The 19,299-nt window shown below is 41.1% G+C and overlaps 1 protein-coding gene across 1 annotated transcript in view; it reads right to left on the bottom strand.

The window, feature by feature from the left end:
- The window catches only part of LOC113904643 (fatty acid desaturase 2-like protein FADS2P1), a 41,279-nt gene extending 25,147 nt beyond the window's left edge, over nucleotides 1-16,132 (bottom strand). The window contains exons 1-2 of the mRNA XM_027561766.1: nucleotides 15,710-16,132; nucleotides 5,064-5,174 (exon numbers count right to left, since the gene is read on the bottom strand). Of these exons, the coding sequence (XP_027417567.1) occupies nucleotides 5,064-5,174; nucleotides 15,710-16,030 (432 nt within the window). The 5' untranslated portion in view covers nucleotides 16,031-16,132. The remainder of the gene's footprint in view (nucleotides 1-5,063; nucleotides 5,175-15,709) is intronic.
- Between the last annotated feature and the right edge of the window lie 3,167 nt (nucleotides 16,133-19,299).

Here is a 19,299-nt window from a genome sequence, read left to right on the forward strand (position 1 = left end):
TAATCCCAGGCAGTGGCTTTATGACTGGCATATCAATATGCCAGTCTTTAGCGTGTGCAAAAGACTCCTTTATGAAAGATAGAGTTCACTTAGGTTAGCTGAAAGGATGCATTTCCTGTGAGATGCTCAGGAGCTCTACAGGAATGAGACAGGGTCTCCTGTGGTATTAGTGAGTGTGTCTTCCCTGGTGGCTCAGAGGGTAAAGCGTCTCCCTGCAACGTGGGAGACCGAGGTTCCACCCCTGGGTCGGGAAGATCCCCTGGAGGAGGAAATGGCAACCCACCCCAGTATTCTTGCCTGGAGAATCCCATGGAAAGAGAAGCCTAGTGGGCTGCAGTCCATGGGGTCACAAAGAGTCGGACATGACTGAGCACCTTCACTTTCACTTTTCATTGGCTGGAGGAGTCCTGATTCTGTGTACATGTACTGTGCTTATGTATGTAGGTCAAGTGCTAGCACTGATTTACAAACTTGCACATCATACTCAAGAGTCAGTGAAAGGCCTGGGAAGAAATATCTCCTTAGCTTAATGACTATAATGGGTTTGAAACTCAGACTGTTGAGAAAGTGACCAGGGTATAAGAATGAAAACTGGATTGTTCAGATGTAAAAGAGAAGAAAAATTTGAAATAATAATAAAAAAGAGCTATGAACATAATCCTAGAAGGAAGAAAATTCATTTCAAAATTCACTGATACTTTTAAATGATCCAATGCCTGGGAAAAGTCTGGATGGGCTCATCTTGAAAGGCCCCGTGAACATCATAATTCTGGTGGCCATAGATAACTTTAATAGATCACACAAGTGTGCTAGTCAACAAAAGAGTCCGAAATACAGTACTTGGGTGCAAAATCAAAAAAGAAAGATGATCTCTGTTCACTTCCAAGGGAAACCATTCAATATCAGAGTAATCCAAGTCTGTGCCCTGACCACTAATGCTGAAGAAGCTGAAGTTGGATGGCTCTCTGAAGACCTACAAGACCTTCTAGAACTATTACCAAAAAAGATGTCTTTTTCATCATCAGTTCAGTTCAGTCACTCAGTCGTGTTCGACTCTTTGAGACCCAGTGTACTGCTGCACGCTGCTTCCCTATCCATGACCAACTCCTGGAGCTTACTCAAACTCATGTCCATTTAGTCGATGATACCATCCAACCATCTCATTGTCTATCATCCCCTTCTCCTCCCACCTTCAATCTATCCCAGCATCAGGGACTTTTCAAATCCCTGTTCTTTGCATCAGGTGGCCAAAGTATTGTACTTTCAGCTTCAGCATCAGTCCTTCCAATGAACACCCAGGACTGATCTCCTTTAGGATGGACTGGCTGGATCTCCTTGCAGTCCAAGACACTCTCAAGAGTCTTCTCCAACACCACAGTTCAAAAGCATCAATTCTTCAGCGCTTAGCTTTCTTTCATCATAGGTGATTGGAATGCAAAAGTAGGAAGTCAAGACATACCTGGAGTAACAGGCAAGCTTTGCCTTGGAGTACAAAAGGAAGCTGGGCAGAGGCTAACAGAGTTTTGCCAAGAGAACACACTGGTCATAACAAACACCCTCTTCCAACAACATAATAGATGACTCTACACATGGACATCACCAGATGGTCAATACCGAAATTAGATTGATTATATTCTTTGCAGCCAAAGATGGAGAAGCTCTATACAGGCAGCAAAAGCAAGACCAGGAGCTGAATGTGGTTCAGATCACGAATTCCTAATTGCAAAATCCAGACTAAAATTGAACAAAGTAGATAAAACCACTAGGCCATTCAGGTATGACCTGAAGTAAATCCCTTGAAGTTATACAGTGGAAGTGAGAAATAGATTCAAGGGATAAAATCTGGTAGACAGAGTGCCTGAAGAACTATGGACAGAGGTTCATAACATTGTACTGGAGGTGGTGATCAAAATCATCCCCAAGGAAAAGAAATGCAAAATGGCAAAGTGGTGTCTGAGGAGCCCTTACAAATAGCTGAGAAAAGAAGTGAAAGGCAAAGCAGAAAAAGAAAGATATACCTCTCTGAATGCAGAGTTCCAAAGAATAGCAAGGAGAGATAAGAAAGCCTTCCACAGTGATCAATGCAAAGAAATAGAGGAAAACAATAGAATGGGAAAGACTAGAGATCTCTTCATGAAAATTAGAGATACCAAGGGAGAATTTCATACAAAGATGGGCACAATAAAGGACAGAAACCATATGGACCTAACAGAAGCAGAAGATATCAAGAAGAGGTGGCAAGAATACACAGAAGAACTGTACAAAAAAGATCTTAATGACCCAGATAACCACGATGGTGTTGTGATCACTCACCTAGAGCCAGACATGCTGGAATATGAAGTCAAGTGGGCCTTAGGAAGCATCACTACCAACAAAGCTAGCAGAGGTGATGGAATTTCAGCTGAGATATTTCAAATCCTAGAAGATGATGCTGTGAAAGTGCTGCACTCAATATGCCAGCAAATTTGGGAAACTCAGCAGTGGCCACAGGACTTGAAAAATCAATTTTTGTTCCAATCCCAAAGAAAGGCAATGCCAAATGATGTTCAGACTTCTGCACAATTGCACGCTAACAAAGTAATGCTTAAAGTTATCCAAGCTAGGCTTCAACAGTACATGAACTGAGAACTTCCAGATATTCAAGCTCAATTTAGAAAATACGGAGGAACCAGCAATCAAATTGCTAACATCTGTTGGATCATAGAGAAAGCAAGGGAATTCCAAAAGACATCTACTTCTGCTTCACTGACTATGCTAAAGCCTTTGACCATGTGGATCACAACAAGCTGTGGAAAATTCTTAATGAGATGGGAGTACTAGACTTGCCTCCTGAGAAACCTGTATGCAGCTCAAGAGGCAACAGTTTGAACCAGACTTGGAACAATGGACTGGTTCAAAATTGGGGAAGGAGTACATCAAGGCTGTATATTGTCACCCTGATTATTTAATTTATATGCAGAGTACATCATGTGAAATGCTGTGCTGGATGAAGCAGAAGCTGGAATCAAGATTGCTGGGAGAAATATCAACAACTTCAGATAAGAAGATCATACCACTCTAATGGCAGAAAGTGAAGGGGAACTAAAGAGTCTGTTGATGAAAGTGAAAGAGGAGGGTAAAAAAGCTGGCTTCAAACTCAACATTTAAAAAATGAAGATCATGGCATTCAGCCCAATCACTTCATGGCAACTAGATGGTGAAATAATAGAAACAGTGACAGAGTTTATTTTCTTGGGCTCCAAAAATCACTGCAGCTGGTGACTGCAGCCATGAAATTAAAAGATGCTTGCTCCTTGGAATAAAAGCGGTGACAAACGTAGATAGCATATTAAAAAGCAGAGACCTTACTTTGCCAACAAAGGTCCATATAGTCAAAGTTATGGGTTTTCCAGTAGTCATTTATAGATGTGAGAGTTGGACCAGAAAGAAGGTTGTGCACCAAAGAATTGTTGCTTTTGAACTGTGGTGTTGGAGAAGACTCTCTTTTTTTTAAAATTTTATTTTATTTTTAAACTTTGCATAATTGTATTAGTTTTGCCAAATATCAAAATGAATCCATCACAGGTATACATGTGCTCCCCATCCTGAACCCTCCTCCCTCCTCCCTCCCCATAGCTCTTGAGAGTCCCTTGGACAGCATGGAGATCAAACCTGTCAGTCCTATAGGAAATCAACCCTGAATATTCATTGAAATGACTGATGGTTAAGCTGAAGCTCATACACTGGCCACCTGATGGGAAGAACCAACTCAGTGGAAAAGACCCTGGTGCCTGGAAAGGTTGAGTGTGGGAAGAGAAGAGGGAGACAGAGGATGAGATGGTTGGATGGCATCATGGACTCAATGGACATGAGTTTGAGCAAACTCTGGGAGCTAGTGTAGGAACATGAAGGCCTGGCATGCTGCAGTTCACAGGGTCACAAAGAGTCAGACATGACTCACTGACCGAACAACGGTAGCTCGGCTCCTACACCTTGTCATAGGAACAGGGCTATGTGTCCAGGCTGTGTGCCTGGTGGCCCACTCGTCTCAGTACAGTGCATTGCTTCCTGACACACAGCCTTGAGGGATGCACATGGGCCCCAGGAGTCAGCCTAAGTATTCGTCTTGGGCCTGCACGTAACCAGTCCTCTCTCCTCAGATTCCTCCTATCCCCTTGTGAGTTTGTTTCTTCATTTCTTTAAGTGGAAATGTAATTCTTATTCTTTCTGCCGCACAGTGATATCTGGTTCACCACTTTGTACAAAATATTTCAAAAGAATGGTACAACTGTAAGCTGTTTTAAAACATGAAGTGCAAAAAACAAACAAACAAACAAACAAACAAAAAAAACCACAAAAAAACCCCCACAGTGCTTAATATTAGCTAAAATCCCTTTAAGCGCAACCATTCTAGTGAAGTCTAGTCTTATGGAGGCCCTGCCTTCTGAAGACAGTTTTTCAGTCAACCAAAGTCTTGGCAAAAGAAAAGTGGTGCTTTTCGTGGGGAATACCCAAAGGTTTGGAGCCAGAGAGAGGTGAACTGGAGTTCCTGTTCTTTGCTTTTCAGAGGGTAGTTTATTCTCCTGGAACTGTAATTTCTCCAATTGTAAAAAGAACTATAGCTAGGATATAGTCACATCATTGACTCAACAGCTATTTATGGAATTCCTACTGCAGGTCCAATCCTGTGCCAGTAGGTATTGAGGACTCAGGGATGAGCAGAATTGACATAGTTTCTGCTCTCATGGAAACTGGTTTAACAGGGAACATCAAAGAATTATAAGCAGTCATGGAAAAAGAGAAGTTATGTGTAAGTTTCATGCCAAGAAGTAGGTGGTTAGAAACATGGAATTACTGTTTGGCACAGGGCACGCATCCCATTCCTTTGTTTCTCAGAGGTTTAAGAATTCTGAGGATCTCAGGAGGATGACACTGCTTTGAAATACTTGGAATCCTCTCATTTATGCCATTGCAGGCCCTCCCAGGCAGGATGGCTGGTTTCCCACAGAAAATGATAAATTGGCCCTGTAATATACCTCATCCCCATCCCTCCACATACTCTTGAGTCCCGAGACCTCACTCACGTTTTTGTTTCTCTCCTGATTGGGCTCTTCTGGAGCAAGCTCTCCAATGAGCAGTGGTTTAAGGTACAACCGCACAATGTCAGGGTCTGGATGCATGGCTCTGAAGACGTCCTGTGAATCAGAGAGAACTGTTAGAGGCTTAAAAATGACACGCTTACACACAGATTATCTCCCCTTTCTTACCTCATTCTGTACCGATCTTACGAATCAGCAAAGATTATCTTATAGAGCATTTACTTCTAACTCTAGGTTGACACTTCCAGTTCGTTGATCAGAATTACCCTTGAAATTCCTCTATGAAAGCCTCACACTGGAGATCCACCCACTGAGTACATGGCTTACTAGGCAAGTCCTGGGTAGAAAGTTGATCTCCAAGCATTGGAAGAGATCGTTGTTTATTTTATTGAGCCCAGAAGCAGTAGTTGGCTTTGAGATTATGGGCCATGGTGAATCTTTAGAGTCAAACCTCAGGCTTGGTGTGGGAGTTGCCCACATTGTTTGGAGCATGCAGCAACCAAGACTGCCTATGCAAATCACATCTCTCAGAGTTTCCCTTTTGGTTCTTGGTCAAGGACCAGGGGACAGAGGTCCTTGAATTAAGTTATTTCCAAGGAAAGACAAGTTAAAGTTGATGATAACAAACATCTAAGAGAGCATGGGAGCAAAGCCCTCGAATCCTTAGTTGTCTAAAGTGGCACTTTCTTGGTTAAGTTTATCACTGAAGGAGCCTTAGCACTCTTTCTAAAAAAAAAAACAGAAACAAAACAAACAAACAAACAAAAAACACCATGGCATTCTCTGTAGGGGCTGGAGACAGGCACAAAATAGAGCTGACCAACTATATTTTTTCCAACTCCATTCCCATGTTAAGTAGTAACTCCAAGTGGCTATGAGAAGCAGTGTTGGTTCTCATGTCCTGCTTAAGTTTGGAAATAAGAGATAGACTTTTTTTTTTCTCCAGGGATTTAAACTGCTTTAGGGGGAAGGAGGCTTCCCCAAGTGTAAGATACTGGACTTCTTGCTATTATGGCTTTGAGAATAGGAATGACTAATATGAAGAAAAATAACCAAGGTTTTAATTTGAATATGTGGAATCCATACACAATACCCTGGAGTGGTGGTGTTGCATAGTGCTGATTAGGAAACTGGATCCCCGAGCAGCCTTCCTACACTTAAGTTCTACACTTGCTGTGCAATTGTGGACAAGTCTCTTGACCAGCCCATGCTCCTGTTTTCTCTTCCCTAACACGGGAGTGAAGGTAATAGCTACTCAATTTATAAAGTTATTATAAAAATTAAGTGAATTGATTAGAATCTGAGAGGTTTATAGTAAATTCTCAAACATATTAGTTCTCTTTCCTATATATATACCTCTAGGCTTCCCTGGTGGCTCAGATGATAAAGAATCTGACTGCAATGCAGGAGACCCCGGTTAGATCCCTGGGTTGGGAAGATCCCCTGGAGAAGAAAAAGGCAACCCATTCCAGTATTCTTGCCTGCAGAATTCCATGGACAGAGGAGCCTAGTGGGCTACAGTCCACGGTGTTGCACAGAGTTGTACATGACTGAGTGACTAAGACACACCTCGATAAGAGCTACCTGCCTTCCTTCTCTTCAGTAAAATATAACTGTTCAGAGAGTTTCTTTCCATACTCCACTCAGAGTGAGCTCTGAATTGTTTTAGTGAATACAATGAACCCTCCATCTTCAAAATCTAAAGCAACTTTAGATATATCTAGAACTACATACAAGCCGACACATAAAGCATGTCCATATGTGTAGGCTTGTATGTGTATATATATAATGAATGAGGTTATTCAGAAGGGTGCAGTATCAACTCTTTAGAATCACTTTTCTAGATTCAGTGATGTAAGAAGGGATTTGTATCTGCTAGAACCAGTCCAGGCTCTACTGTTCATTCTGCCTTTGTACACTTTCTCTGACCGCCTTGGGAAATGCTGCTCTCAAAGATGTGTTTTCATTGTCACATTCAATGACCCTAAAGTTAGTTTACCTAACCAGGATGAGAGTCATTCGGTGATTAACTATGTGACTAAAACATTTCAGGGTGGCCCATACTGAAAAATCATGTTCTGCCTGCTGTTAAGGAAGAGATGAGGGTGAGAAACATTCTGAGGGATCAAGATCAGAGTGTAGAGGAGGTGTGAGGCCCTGCATTTGCATCTTACTCTGAGCAGTCATCCAGAGCCCTGGAACAGTGTGCTGATGCTAATATTCCTCTGGGTTCACTGTTTCTTCTGTTCTTCAGCAAGATTCACAGGTCAATACTGCGACAACAGAGCCTGAAGACCTACAGAGTTTTCCAGAAGAATAAGAATTTCCCTGCTGTGTGGAACTCTTTTCATTGTATTAATGGGCAGTACAAAAGTGGCTTAGGTAGTCTTAGAATATTGTTTGAAGGAATTCCCTATTAGAGTCTAGATACTTGAGTACGTTGTGAAATCTCCTTCTCAAAAGACCTTCAAAAATGAGTTATTGTTTTTTTTTTTTTTTCAATTAACATTATTTGGCAAGTGTGTTCCTCCTGAGGAAAGTCCAGGGGTAAATGAAAGGGAGAGGGAGTAATACCATTTTTTTTAGTGTATCCTGTGTACAAGGTGCTCTATGAGCCAATTCATAAATATCAACTTACTTCTGTGAGGTTCCATCATGTTTGTTATACATATAAAGATTCCAAATCTCAGAACATTGCCACAGTAAGTGGGAGAGCCAGGATTTGAACTCAAGGCTATGTGGCTTTAAAGCCAGGAAGCCATAAAGGTCCATTCCAGCCTTAATATGTACAGTTCTTTTCCTGAAAGAAGGATGACACAAGATTGTTTTGGGAGGATGTTAAGATCAGTATATGCATGCTAGGCAGTTAGTAAAGTATTTCCCCATCTTAGGTTTTAACGACGTGCATCACTTTGTCTGTGGCCCCAACCTACTTCTCCAGGTTTACCTCTCACCATACCCTTCATGCCTCATCCTGTCCAATGGAACTCTCCCTACTCAGTAAACATTCCATGACCCTGTATAGTTCTGAAGCTTTGTGATACATACTGCTCCCTTTGCCTTGACTGCTTTCCTCCATTTTTTTTTTTCTGCTTAAAAGTTCCTTCTCATTCTTGAACATCCAGATGAAATATGCCTTCCTAACACAGTCAGGAAAGTTATTTATGATCTCTTCTGGGCTCCCATTACACTTTGTTCCTAAAGTTTTTCAAATGATGTTGCAGTGAATCTTTGTATTCACAAAGGCCTTCTCCAGTGCCTTTTGACTTTTTGGAAGACTGGGACCATGCACTATTGATTAAATTATACCTGATGTTTTTCGCTGTGCCTGGAATATGACATGTAATCAAGAGATGTCTGATGAACAAGGAAAGGGTGAATGAATAGAGCAGTATATGACTTCTCTAAAAAGGAGAAAGTTGAGAAGTATTGAGTTCAAAGGATATGGGTCTTAAGCATTGCTGTCTCTTCCCCACTCTCAGCATCTCTATTTTCTGACTTTTAACTACTTTATCATTTCTCATTTTCATCTGTTATCTTTTGATTCACTTCTCAACCATCATCTCTATTTCCTAACCTATTCATAAATTTATACTGTAGCTCTTCTTAACACTGATTATTTCCCAAACAGTATCAACACAGAGGAAAGATGTGATTATCTTTGCTTTCACAGTGACTTTGGAAATCCTGCTGATTTTTTGCTGTTATTTAATGGGGGCTGGAAAGATGTCCTTTATTGGAAGAGCAGTATGATCCCTAGTGGGAGAGACAAGTATGTAAAGTGAGAAGGCCTGAGAAGGATCATGTCCTTACATCTTAACTACTGTATACAGGCTGTGCCCCGCATCAAGGCACTTGGCCTAGAGGGCATGTGTGGGTTGAAATTCAGGAGACACTCCATTTGCCAAATATTGTTCTGCAATCAATCAAAGTGTGTGCCCATTAAATTTACACCAAAATACAGTATAGGGAGCAGTGCAGTATGTTGTTTATATTGGGAAAATTGCTTAATCTCGGAAGCTTCGATTTGTTTTCTAACTGTGGACACTACTTAGTCTGCTCCATAGGCTCATTTATTCAGTCGTTACAAAACCTTGCTCAAGACTTAGCCTAGCATCAAAGAGCTTAAACTTTGGAATCAGATGCCATTAAATGATGATACTTTTATATTATTATTATTTGGTTCATCTGAAGTGGGTTGAAACTTCCCCAAATTCAGAAAAATAAAACACCCACCCATGGTGAATATATGTATATAGTCACAAAACAATATAACTAGAACATAGATTTTGATTTACTTATCTCAAAAAGCTCACAGGGGACTTCCCTGTCAGTCTGGTAGTTAAGACTCCATGCTTCCAATGGAGGGTGTGGGTTCCATCCCTGTTGGGCAACTAAGGTCCCACCCGCCTTGCAGCACAGCCAAAAAAATAAAAATAAAAAACTCACCAGAATATTCAATACCCAGCCACAGACACCCATTCCTACACCTTTGGGTAGTTCCTTTTCTGGTTCCTTTTCAGATCTCACCTGTTTCAAGGCAAATGCTAAATCAAGGTCCCTCGTATTTCTGGGAGATCACAAGTTTTGAGTAGGCTAATTTATGGGGAGAATATAGTCTTTGCCTTCGTTGTGGAAAAGAGCCACTTTGGAGTGGAGAATGTTTACATGAAGTCACCAAGATTCCCCTCCACCTACATGGATAAACAGAGGGTTATTATTATTATTTGTAATAACTCACTCTATCATTTGAGAACTTTCCTTAGTTGAGATTTTTTCCTGTGATATACTTAACTAAGCTCCAGGCCAGACTTTCTCTATCTCCACTGTCCCCACCAAACCTGCTCATCTTCCTGGCTTCATTATCTCGTAATGGCAACTGCCACCCACCTACCTACATAAGGCATCCATCAGACAGTTTAGACTCCTTACTCCTGCTTACTTACCCAGCCACTTATCCCCTATTATAAATTATGTCTCCTGGTTATCCATCCTCTCTTCCTCATTTCTGTTGTCAGTGCCTTATTCAGGACTTCAGCATGTTCCCTGGACTCCTTCCTTCATTTTGACTCTTTTTTAAAAAAAAATATTTTACATGGGACTATAGCCTATTAACAATGCTGTGATAGCTTCAGGTGGACAGCAAAGGGACTCAGCCATACGGATACCTGTATCCATTCTGCCTTGACTAACTCTTCTTGATCTTCAACCTTTACTTAACCACCAGGCTGATGTTTGAAAAAGAGTCCCTCTTCATGGCCATTGTCACCCATTAGCACTTTAAGTGCACTTGTCTCTTTGCTCTTGTAACTGTTTTTCAACTTCAACCATCATTCAAATGAGAATCAAATTAAAATTTAATTTTAAAGTAAAAAAATGTTGACAGCCCACAAAAGATGCAGTTATTACTGATGACAACTTTCCTTTTACAAACAGCTAGGTTTCCTTGTAGGATTGGGTGTAGGGAGGGATGCTGGGCTAGAGAAGTGTCATTACCTGCAGTGGGAGGAGAGGAAGACCTACAGTGATGGTAAAATCCAGAGTCCTTCGCTCAGAACTCAAGACCCTTTCTCCCTCTTCTCCTTCTCTTGTCTCTTTCTTTACCTCCCACACCCTTCATCCTCTCTTCCTCCTTCCCCTCTTCTCATCCTCAAGCCATCATATTGACCAGGATTGTGCTAAGCAAAGGATGTGGCCAAGTTGGGACACAAATTCTGCTCGTGCTTATTCACGACGTGAACCTGATTTATATGCCACCTCTGTACACATCCTCTCTTGCCCCGCCCCAGCCTTGCCTCTGCTGATTCCATATGAGTCTTTTGGACTTGCACACAGCTCTAACGTCTTCCACCTTGCAGTCTTCCAAGCAGTTGAAACACATTTTGCTGTATTTCCTCTAAGTTTTTGTCATCTTTTTCCTGTCATATTGGATTTTTACTCTGATGAAGAGTTCAAGTTTCTCAGTGTCCCTCTCAGAGCACGATGTTCAGACACAAGGAGGTGGCTGACTGTGCACGTTGGATAATAACCCTGACTTCTTTGTTCTGAACATGTTGCTCTTGTCCACACCTCATAAGATTGTGCTTGCTTCTTTTGTGGAGCCCAGAAATATTGTTGACTTACTTATAAAACTTGGGACTTCCCAGGTGGGTGTTAGTGGTAAAGAACCCACCTGCCAATGAAGGAGACATATGAGATGCAGGTTCGATCCCTGGGTAGGGAAGATTCCCCTGGAGGAGGACAGGACAACCCACTCCAGTATTCTTGCCTGGAGAATCGCCAAGGACAGACGAGCCTAGTGGGCTATAGTCCATATGGTTGCCCAGAGTCAGACATGACTGAAGAAACTTAGTGCAACTTAGCATGCAGCATGCTTCATATGGGCATATTGTAATCTATATAATTAACTCTTCTTGTTGGGCTTATAGGTTGTTTCTGGCTTTCCCTAGGTAAGCTTTTCTAGGTGAGAAGATCTGAGCCTCAACTTTAGTTATTAGCACTGTACATTAGGTTTAAACCATATAATTTGAAAATATCAGATAAATAATGTGTGCAATAACAGGAATTGATGTGCCTGTGTTTTGTATAATACTTATTTTTCCTAGTAAAATTCCTTGGACAAAATGACAACTTATCTCAGTAATTACTTATCTAAGTAATACTAAACACCGTTTTTTGAATATTTAATCTGTGCCAGGTATAAGAAGAAAACCTTTATTTTATCTCTGCTGACTTTGACAACCATACTAAGATAGAAGTATCATTATCCCACTTTCTAGATAAAGGAGCTGAGGCTCCAAGAGCTTCAGCAAGCTCCTCAGCACATTCCTAGTAAGTGGTGGAGCCCAGATGCAAACCACACCAGTTTTATTTTCAAATTTGTACTCTTAGTCATTAGACTGGACACCTAAAAAAGTTTTAGAATGATTGACCACATGAATGAATGAATGAATAGTGACCCTATGGAACAAGCTATCTTGGTATCATTAGGTACTTTTCTTGAGAAGGATGGAGGCTTGGAGAAGAGTTTCTGTGTAAATAAGGAAAGATGCCCCGCTCTGGGAAGGTGTAGCTATGGGCCAGGGCTTGTGCATAGAGATCATATGTTGGTGCACATTTGCCTTTCAGGGCACAGCCTGCAAACACTTTGGGCTGTAGAGAGAGAGCGTCTGACCTCAGGTTCTCTGACTTCATGCTCTTCCCTCCTTCCTTAGAATCATGCCGTTTCTCCACCACATACTCCTCTGTTCCCAGTTGGCAACAAACAATCAGGATTTCTAAGCAGGTGGTAAACAGGAAATGTGACTTACACATCTGAGTCTATGGAGGTGTGATATGAATAACAATAGCTATGATTTAATGAAAAGTGCATCTGGTATTATGCTAAACACTTTACAAGCTTTAGTCTCATTTCCTAATTAGATGGGTAAGGCCGTTCCCGTTACACAGATGATGAAGCTGAGTTCCAGAGCATCTCAGGGACTTTCCCAGGCTTGTATAACCAGTATACTGCACCTCAGGCTCCATGTACTCTGAGTGGCCATGGAATACCATGGTTGTCAGAATTCTCCTGGCACCCTTCCATTCTTCTCTAGCCATCCTCTGGAGACTTTTCTCTGAACATTCTGGATCTGCCTTCTCAAAGTCCAGGGTACATGACTGACCACACTTAGGGTGTTCGTCCTTAAGACACAAATCCTGAGGTGTTGTGGGTATTTTCCCATAAGGTTCTGATTGTTTCTATTTTATTAATTAATTATTTCTTGTTGACTAGAATTAGATGCAGAATCATGGTCTTTCTCTAACTTCTGGAAGATAAAAACTCACCAGCAAATTGCAAATTCATCAGCTGAGCTGCTTTCTGCAAGCTATGTCTACCAGTTATATGCAAGGTGGTTGAAGGTACATATTTTTCCAACACAGCTTCTGAGCTGATTCTGTGACTTGTGTTAGAAAAGCATCGTCCACATTTCCTTTGTGTTGTGGAGATGAGATCTGTGGTATTTTTTCCTCTTTTTTGCCACTTTATTATTTTTTTTAATTGAAGTAGAATTGCTTTACAGAATTTTGTGGTTTTCTGTCATTCATCAACAAGTATGTTTCCCCTTTATTTTTGTTAATTTTTCTCCCAATTCTTACACAAATGCTTGTAACTTGGCTTCTTCTATCCTCAGCTCTCTGGCTTCTTAGGGTCTTCCTGACACATGTGAGACTCCCACCATGGACTACAAGCTCATGCACACTTTCCCAGGAAAAGGTTGAGCTTTGGTTTAAAAATATCAGATCAGATTGGAGTGGTGGGGATGTGGAAGGGTCTGTTCATAAAGGCATTCCTCTGACTGCATAATCAAGACAAGAAGATGGTAGAAGACCCTGATTAGACAGAGAAGTTGAGAAATTTGGGGAAAATGAGAATTGGGGAAAGAAGACGTTGTTAGTGTCAAAAAACAAAATCTTCCTTACTTTGCAAACTTGCCATATGTTTGTGTATTCTGTTTTTATCAGTCAGGTAACACTCACAGAGCAGAGCTTCATGAATCAGTATTTTTAATCCTATGCTCCGAAACCAGTTGGAAAAATTATATACTAACATGAAAACAATAAGTGAAAGTGAGAGTGAAGTCGTGTCCGACTCTTTGCAACCCCGTGGACGGTAGCCCACCAGACTCCTCTGTCCATGGGATTCTCCAGGCAAGAATACTGGAGTGTGTTACCATTTCCTTCTCCAGGGGATTTTCCCAACCCAGGGATTGAACCCAGGTCTCCCGCATTGCAGGCAGACGCTTTAACCTCGGAGCCAGGGTAACATAAAAATAATCTGTTTAAATTTCTATAATATGCTAATTTTCTAATCTTGAATTAGTTTATTTAACACCTTTTATTCTCCATTTCTTCATGTGTATAATATGGAGAAAAAGTTCCTAATTGGGCTAAAACCAACTTTCTTATAGAATATTTTAGAAGGGATTCCTAAATGTATTTAAGGATTGAGAAACATCCCTCTTCAATATTAAATGGGAATTTTATTTTTAAGATCAGCTATAAAGGGCTTTATGGTAAAAAAAAACTATCTGATTTAAGAATTTGTCGCTGTTATTTGTGGACTGTGAGATACATTATTTTCATGTTTTAGCATCAGTTTTTTTCATCTTTAATATGGGAACACCATTCACTTTCCTTATGGTGAGGTTTAAGTGAGGTCATGCCTTTGAATGTGTCTATGGTATCTTAAGGCTTCCAAGTGGTGCTAATGGTAAAGAGCACTCCTGCCATTCCTAGAGAGGTAAGAGATACAGGTTCGATCCCTGGGTCAGGAAGATCCCCTGGAAAAGAGCATGGCAACCCAATCCAGTATTCATGCCTGGAGAATCCCAAGGACAGAGGTGCCTGGCGGGATGTGGTCCATAGGGTTGCAAAGAGTTGAATGTGGCTGTATGGATGTGAGAGTTGGACTGTGAAGAAAGCTGAGCACCAAAGAATTGATGCTTTTGAAGTGTGGTGTTGGAGAAGACTCTTGAGAGTCCCTTGGACTGCAAGGAGATCCAACCAGTCCATTCTAAAGGAGATCAGTCCTGGGTGTTCTTTGGAAGGACTGATGCTAAAGCTGAAACTCCAATACTTTGGCCACCTGATGCGAAGAGGTGACTCATTTGAAAAGACCCTGATGCTGGGAGGGATTGAGGGCAGGAGGAGAAGGGGACGACAGAGGATGAGATAGCTGGATCACATCACCGACTCAATGGACAGGAGTTTGAGTGAACTCCGGGAGTTGGTGATGGACAAGGAGGCGTGGTGTGCTGCGATTCATGGGGTTGCAAAGAGTCGGACACAATTGAGCAACTGAACTGAACTGAACTGAAAGCTACTTAACATATGTGATGCGTGGTATTTTAGGCATCCACTGAAAGTCTATTTTTTCAGCTATTTTGGAGGAGGAAAGTTATGAGAAAAAACAGTGAAGGAAAGTGGTTAAGACTGAAAGTTAAGAAAGATAAGTATTTTGAACCTGAGATGTGCTGGCTGGGTGAACTTGGGTCAGTCACTTAACCATTCTGATTTCAGTTACTTCTTCCATAAAAGTGGGCTGTATTACCTGTATCACACTGAATGAACTACAGGACAAAAAAGAACTCTACAAAGTCTAAAAGCCTGTGTCACTGTATGCTTTAAACATTGTCCAACATTTTGATGCTTGCCAGATGAACTGCTGTCTGTTTCATGCACTCCAGTTGTAGGAGTCTGAGAAATTTCTACTTGGGTGAAGACGTCTTTTCCAGATTTTACTCACCTATTTGTAATTTTCTTCTTATAAGACAATAACTACATTTCAAAACAAAACAAAACAAAAAAACATAATGCCAAGAACAAAAACTAAAACCTGAAATACACATAGTATCTACTGTCAGCATCTGAGCCCACCCCCAACCTAGTGCAAATAATAGCTAGATCTTGAGGCTTAATTAGCTTTCAAGGTTTTTCTGGATAGGAATCCTGAAAAATTGGTTTGGGAGGAGATGAGTGATCATGGAACTTGAACGTGTACTTGAAATGCTTTTGGAAAGACAGTCAAGGTCCCAGCCACCCAGCAGCTGGGACAGGGAGAGAGAGAGGGCAGACTTTGAGCTCCTTACCGTGGCGTCTTCCCCAGCGCAGTGGTTGAGGACCCGCCGCCCACCGGGATGCCTGTCCGCCCAGCCAGTAACATCGTAGACCTTGCGATTGATCACCAGCCACTTGTCAGTCTTCTGATTGTGTCTCTGGATCTCCTGCCAGGTGTACGTGCTGAGGCTTTTGCTGGGCAAGCCGCACTTTGCGTTTGCCTCCTGCCTTGCAGGGAGCTTGGCTCTCCCACTTGCTGCTGGTTTCCCATTTGCCTGATGCTTCGCACTCAGGTCCAGCTGGTTCTCATCCACAAGGCTCCCATTGCCCTCAGGCTTTTCTTCAAACGTCATTGTCTTTGTACTTTTAGAATTTCTGACTTGACACCTGGAATTTCTAATTCTCACCTGATTGAACTACAGAATGACCTTTTCCCTCTCCTTTTATTCCATGAAGTAAGAAGCCTACACAGAAAACTTTTTAGCCTACTTGACTCTTGGCAAACCTGATAGTAAACTCCTTCCCAGCTTCTCACTTCTCTGTCCTGAGTCTTTTTTTGTCCTGATGAAGACTGTACTACCTTTCCCCGCACCCCAGAATGTTAGTCTACCTTTCTCTCTTCTCTCTCTCTGCTGGCTGATCTTTTAGCAGAGTTCTTATTCATCAAGTGTCTCTTAGTCAAGAGCTGGAGCCAATCACAGCCCAGAGGATGGTGTGGCCTGACCCCTGGGAGGAGGGGCTGGGCTCCTTCTTTGCTGACTGCCTGCACTGGCATCATTCTGGGTCAGGCTCATTAGCTCTCCCCCATTGAAAGGAAGAGTTGTTTTAATTCAACACATAAGCAGAAGCTTGCAAAACCTCTAGGAGGATATGAACGCCTCCTGGAATTGGGAAATGTTCTTTCTTTATTGTTGTTAAGATTGGAAATTTTCCTTTTATTCTGCTTTTCTCAGATTACTTAAAAAATTTTTTTTTTTTAAAAATTTGAACTGAAGGATAATTGCTTTACAGAATTTTGTGGCTTTCTGTCATACATCAACAAGAATCAGCCACAGGTATGACCATATCCTTTGCGTCTCCCTCCCCATCCCACCCTTTTATTTTATTTTTTTTTTACATTTCTTTTTTTTTTTATTTTATTTTATTTTTAAACTTTATATAATTGTATTAGTTTTGCCAAATATCAAAATGAATCCATCACAGGTATACATGTGCACATCCCACCCTTTTAGACTACCATAGAACCCCTGTTTGAATTCCCTCAGTCATACAGCAAATTGTTCTTTTGACAGCTGTTATTTCTCCCTAAGGGCTTTACATTTCTGAAAAAAGCATTTTTGACTTTAAAATGTTTGTAGCACCCTATTGAGGTTACGTTGGTTTATAACATTATGTAAATTTCAGGTGTGGAAAATTATAATTCCACTTCTGAAACAGTACAGCATGCTCACCACCAAAAGTTTTATTTTCCATTAGTCAGCATACAGATGACCTTCTTGACCTGTTTTACCGTCCTCCCAACACGTCCACTCGAGTAGCCTCTGCACTGTATGTTTGTTGTTAACATTTCACGTTTGCATCCAGAAAGGACTGAAATCATATGGTAGCTGTCTTTCTCTGCTAGATTTTTTTCACTTAGTATAATATTCTCAAGAACGTGAAGTTGCTCAGTTGTGTCCAAGTCTTTGCAACCCCATGGACTGTAGCCTACCAGGGTCCTCTGTCCATGGGATTTTCCAGGCAAGAATACTGGAGTGGGTTTCCGTCTCCTCCAGGGGATCTTCCCAATCCAGGGATTGAACCTGGGTCTCCCCTGCATTGTGGGCAGATGCTTTGCCATCTGAGCCACCAGGGAAGCCCAAATTCTCAAGGGCCATCCCTATTTCCAAAAGTGTGAAGATTTCATCTTTCAATCATTTTAATTATTTTTTAATGATTTCTGATAATTTTTGTCTCTTGTTTTCTTTGTTTTGTTCTTCAGTTGGCACTCTGCTTTGGTTTTGTTTTATTTACTTTTTTTTAGCATTTTAACAATTGTTTGATTTATTTTTTGGTTTCTTTAGTTGTTCTCTTGTGTTTTGCTTTGTTTTTGGTTCTGTTTTCATTTCTTTTGTGTATATATTACTTTGTTCTTGTTTCTATTTACAATTTGGGGTTTTGTCTTTTCTTTCTTTTTTCCTTTTCTTTAATTCTCATTGTGGTTTTCATTTGCATTTCCCTGATGACTAACGATGTTGAGCATCTTTTCATATATCTGTTGGCCACCAGCATATCTTCTTTGGAAAAATGTCTATTCATTTCTTCTGCGCATATTTTAACTGGGTTGCTTGTTTTTTGGAGGTTGAGTTATATGAGCTGTTTATGTTGTTTGGATCCCTTTTTGCTCATATCATTTGTAAATATTTTCTTCCACTCAGTGAGTTGTCTTTTTTGTTTTGTTTGTGGTTTCCTTTGCTGTGGAAAGCTTTTAAGTAGGTCCCATTGGTTTATTTTTGTTTATTTATTTTATTTTTCTCTGTGCTTGGTCTTCATTGCTGAGCATGGGCTTTCTCTAGTTGCAGTGAACAAGGGGTAGTCTTTGTTGAAGTGGCTTCTCTTGCTGTGCAGTATGGACTCTAGGCACACAAGCTTTAGCAGTTGTCTTGTAGGCCCTAGAGTGTGGGCTCAGTAGTTGTGGTGTAGTTGTGGCTTAGTTATTCCATGGCATGTGGGATCCTCCTGGACAAGGGATTGAATTTGTGTCCCCGGCATCGGCAGGTGAACCCTTAACTGCTAGACCACCAGGGAAGTCTCCTATGTGTTTAGTTTTGCTTTTATTTCTTTTATGCTGTTCAGTTGCTCAGTCATGTCCAACTCTTTGTGACCCCGTGGACTGCAGAACACCAGGCTTCCCTGTCCTTTGATGTCTCCCAGAGCTTCCTCAAACTCATGCCCATTGTACGTGTGTACATGTGTACATGTATGCTCACCCAAGTTTATGCCCAAGTTCAAGAAGAATGAAAGCGGAGAAGGCAATTAAGAAGCTCTTGCAGTACTCCAAAGGAGAGGTGATGATGGATTGCCCATGAGGAGTGGCAGTAAAAGTGGAGAGATTGTGCAAATGAACTTATTCTTTAAGATTCTTCTCTGATATATTGCTTTTCTAACAAGGAAAAAAGTTGAATTTTTAAAAGCCAGGTCTTTAGTCCATGTAGCTATTTCCCCATACTCCAACAATACCCAATGATTAATCCCATCAGAACCCTCATTAGGTTGAATCACATATAATTGCTGTTTTTTAAACATCAAGCCAGTCAAATATAATTAGTGTCTTATGGCTCAGTGTAAGAGACAAAATTCATCTGAACATGCTCACAATGAGCATCTATTTTGTGCCGGCCTTGTGCTGTTTCCTACAACATTGTATGTGTTCATTTTAATCATCTGAGTTTCACCCAGGGACACTTACTAAGGATCATGACCTTTATGTCTAACCACCTATACAGTGACTGGCAAAATTTAATAGAAAGAGCCCTATTTGTACAGAAGAAGCAAGGTTGGGGTCTTTGGCAAAGCTAGCGATAAAAGAATCCATAAAGATAGTGGTTTGGGGATGGCTTTTTCTGGTTCAAAATGATAATGT

This window comes from Bos indicus x Bos taurus, chromosome 15 (genome assembly GCF_003369695.1).
Source record: "Bos indicus x Bos taurus breed Angus x Brahman F1 hybrid chromosome 15, Bos_hybrid_MaternalHap_v2.0, whole genome shotgun sequence".
NCBI lineage: Eukaryota > Metazoa > Chordata > Mammalia > Artiodactyla > Bovidae > Bos > Bos indicus x Bos taurus.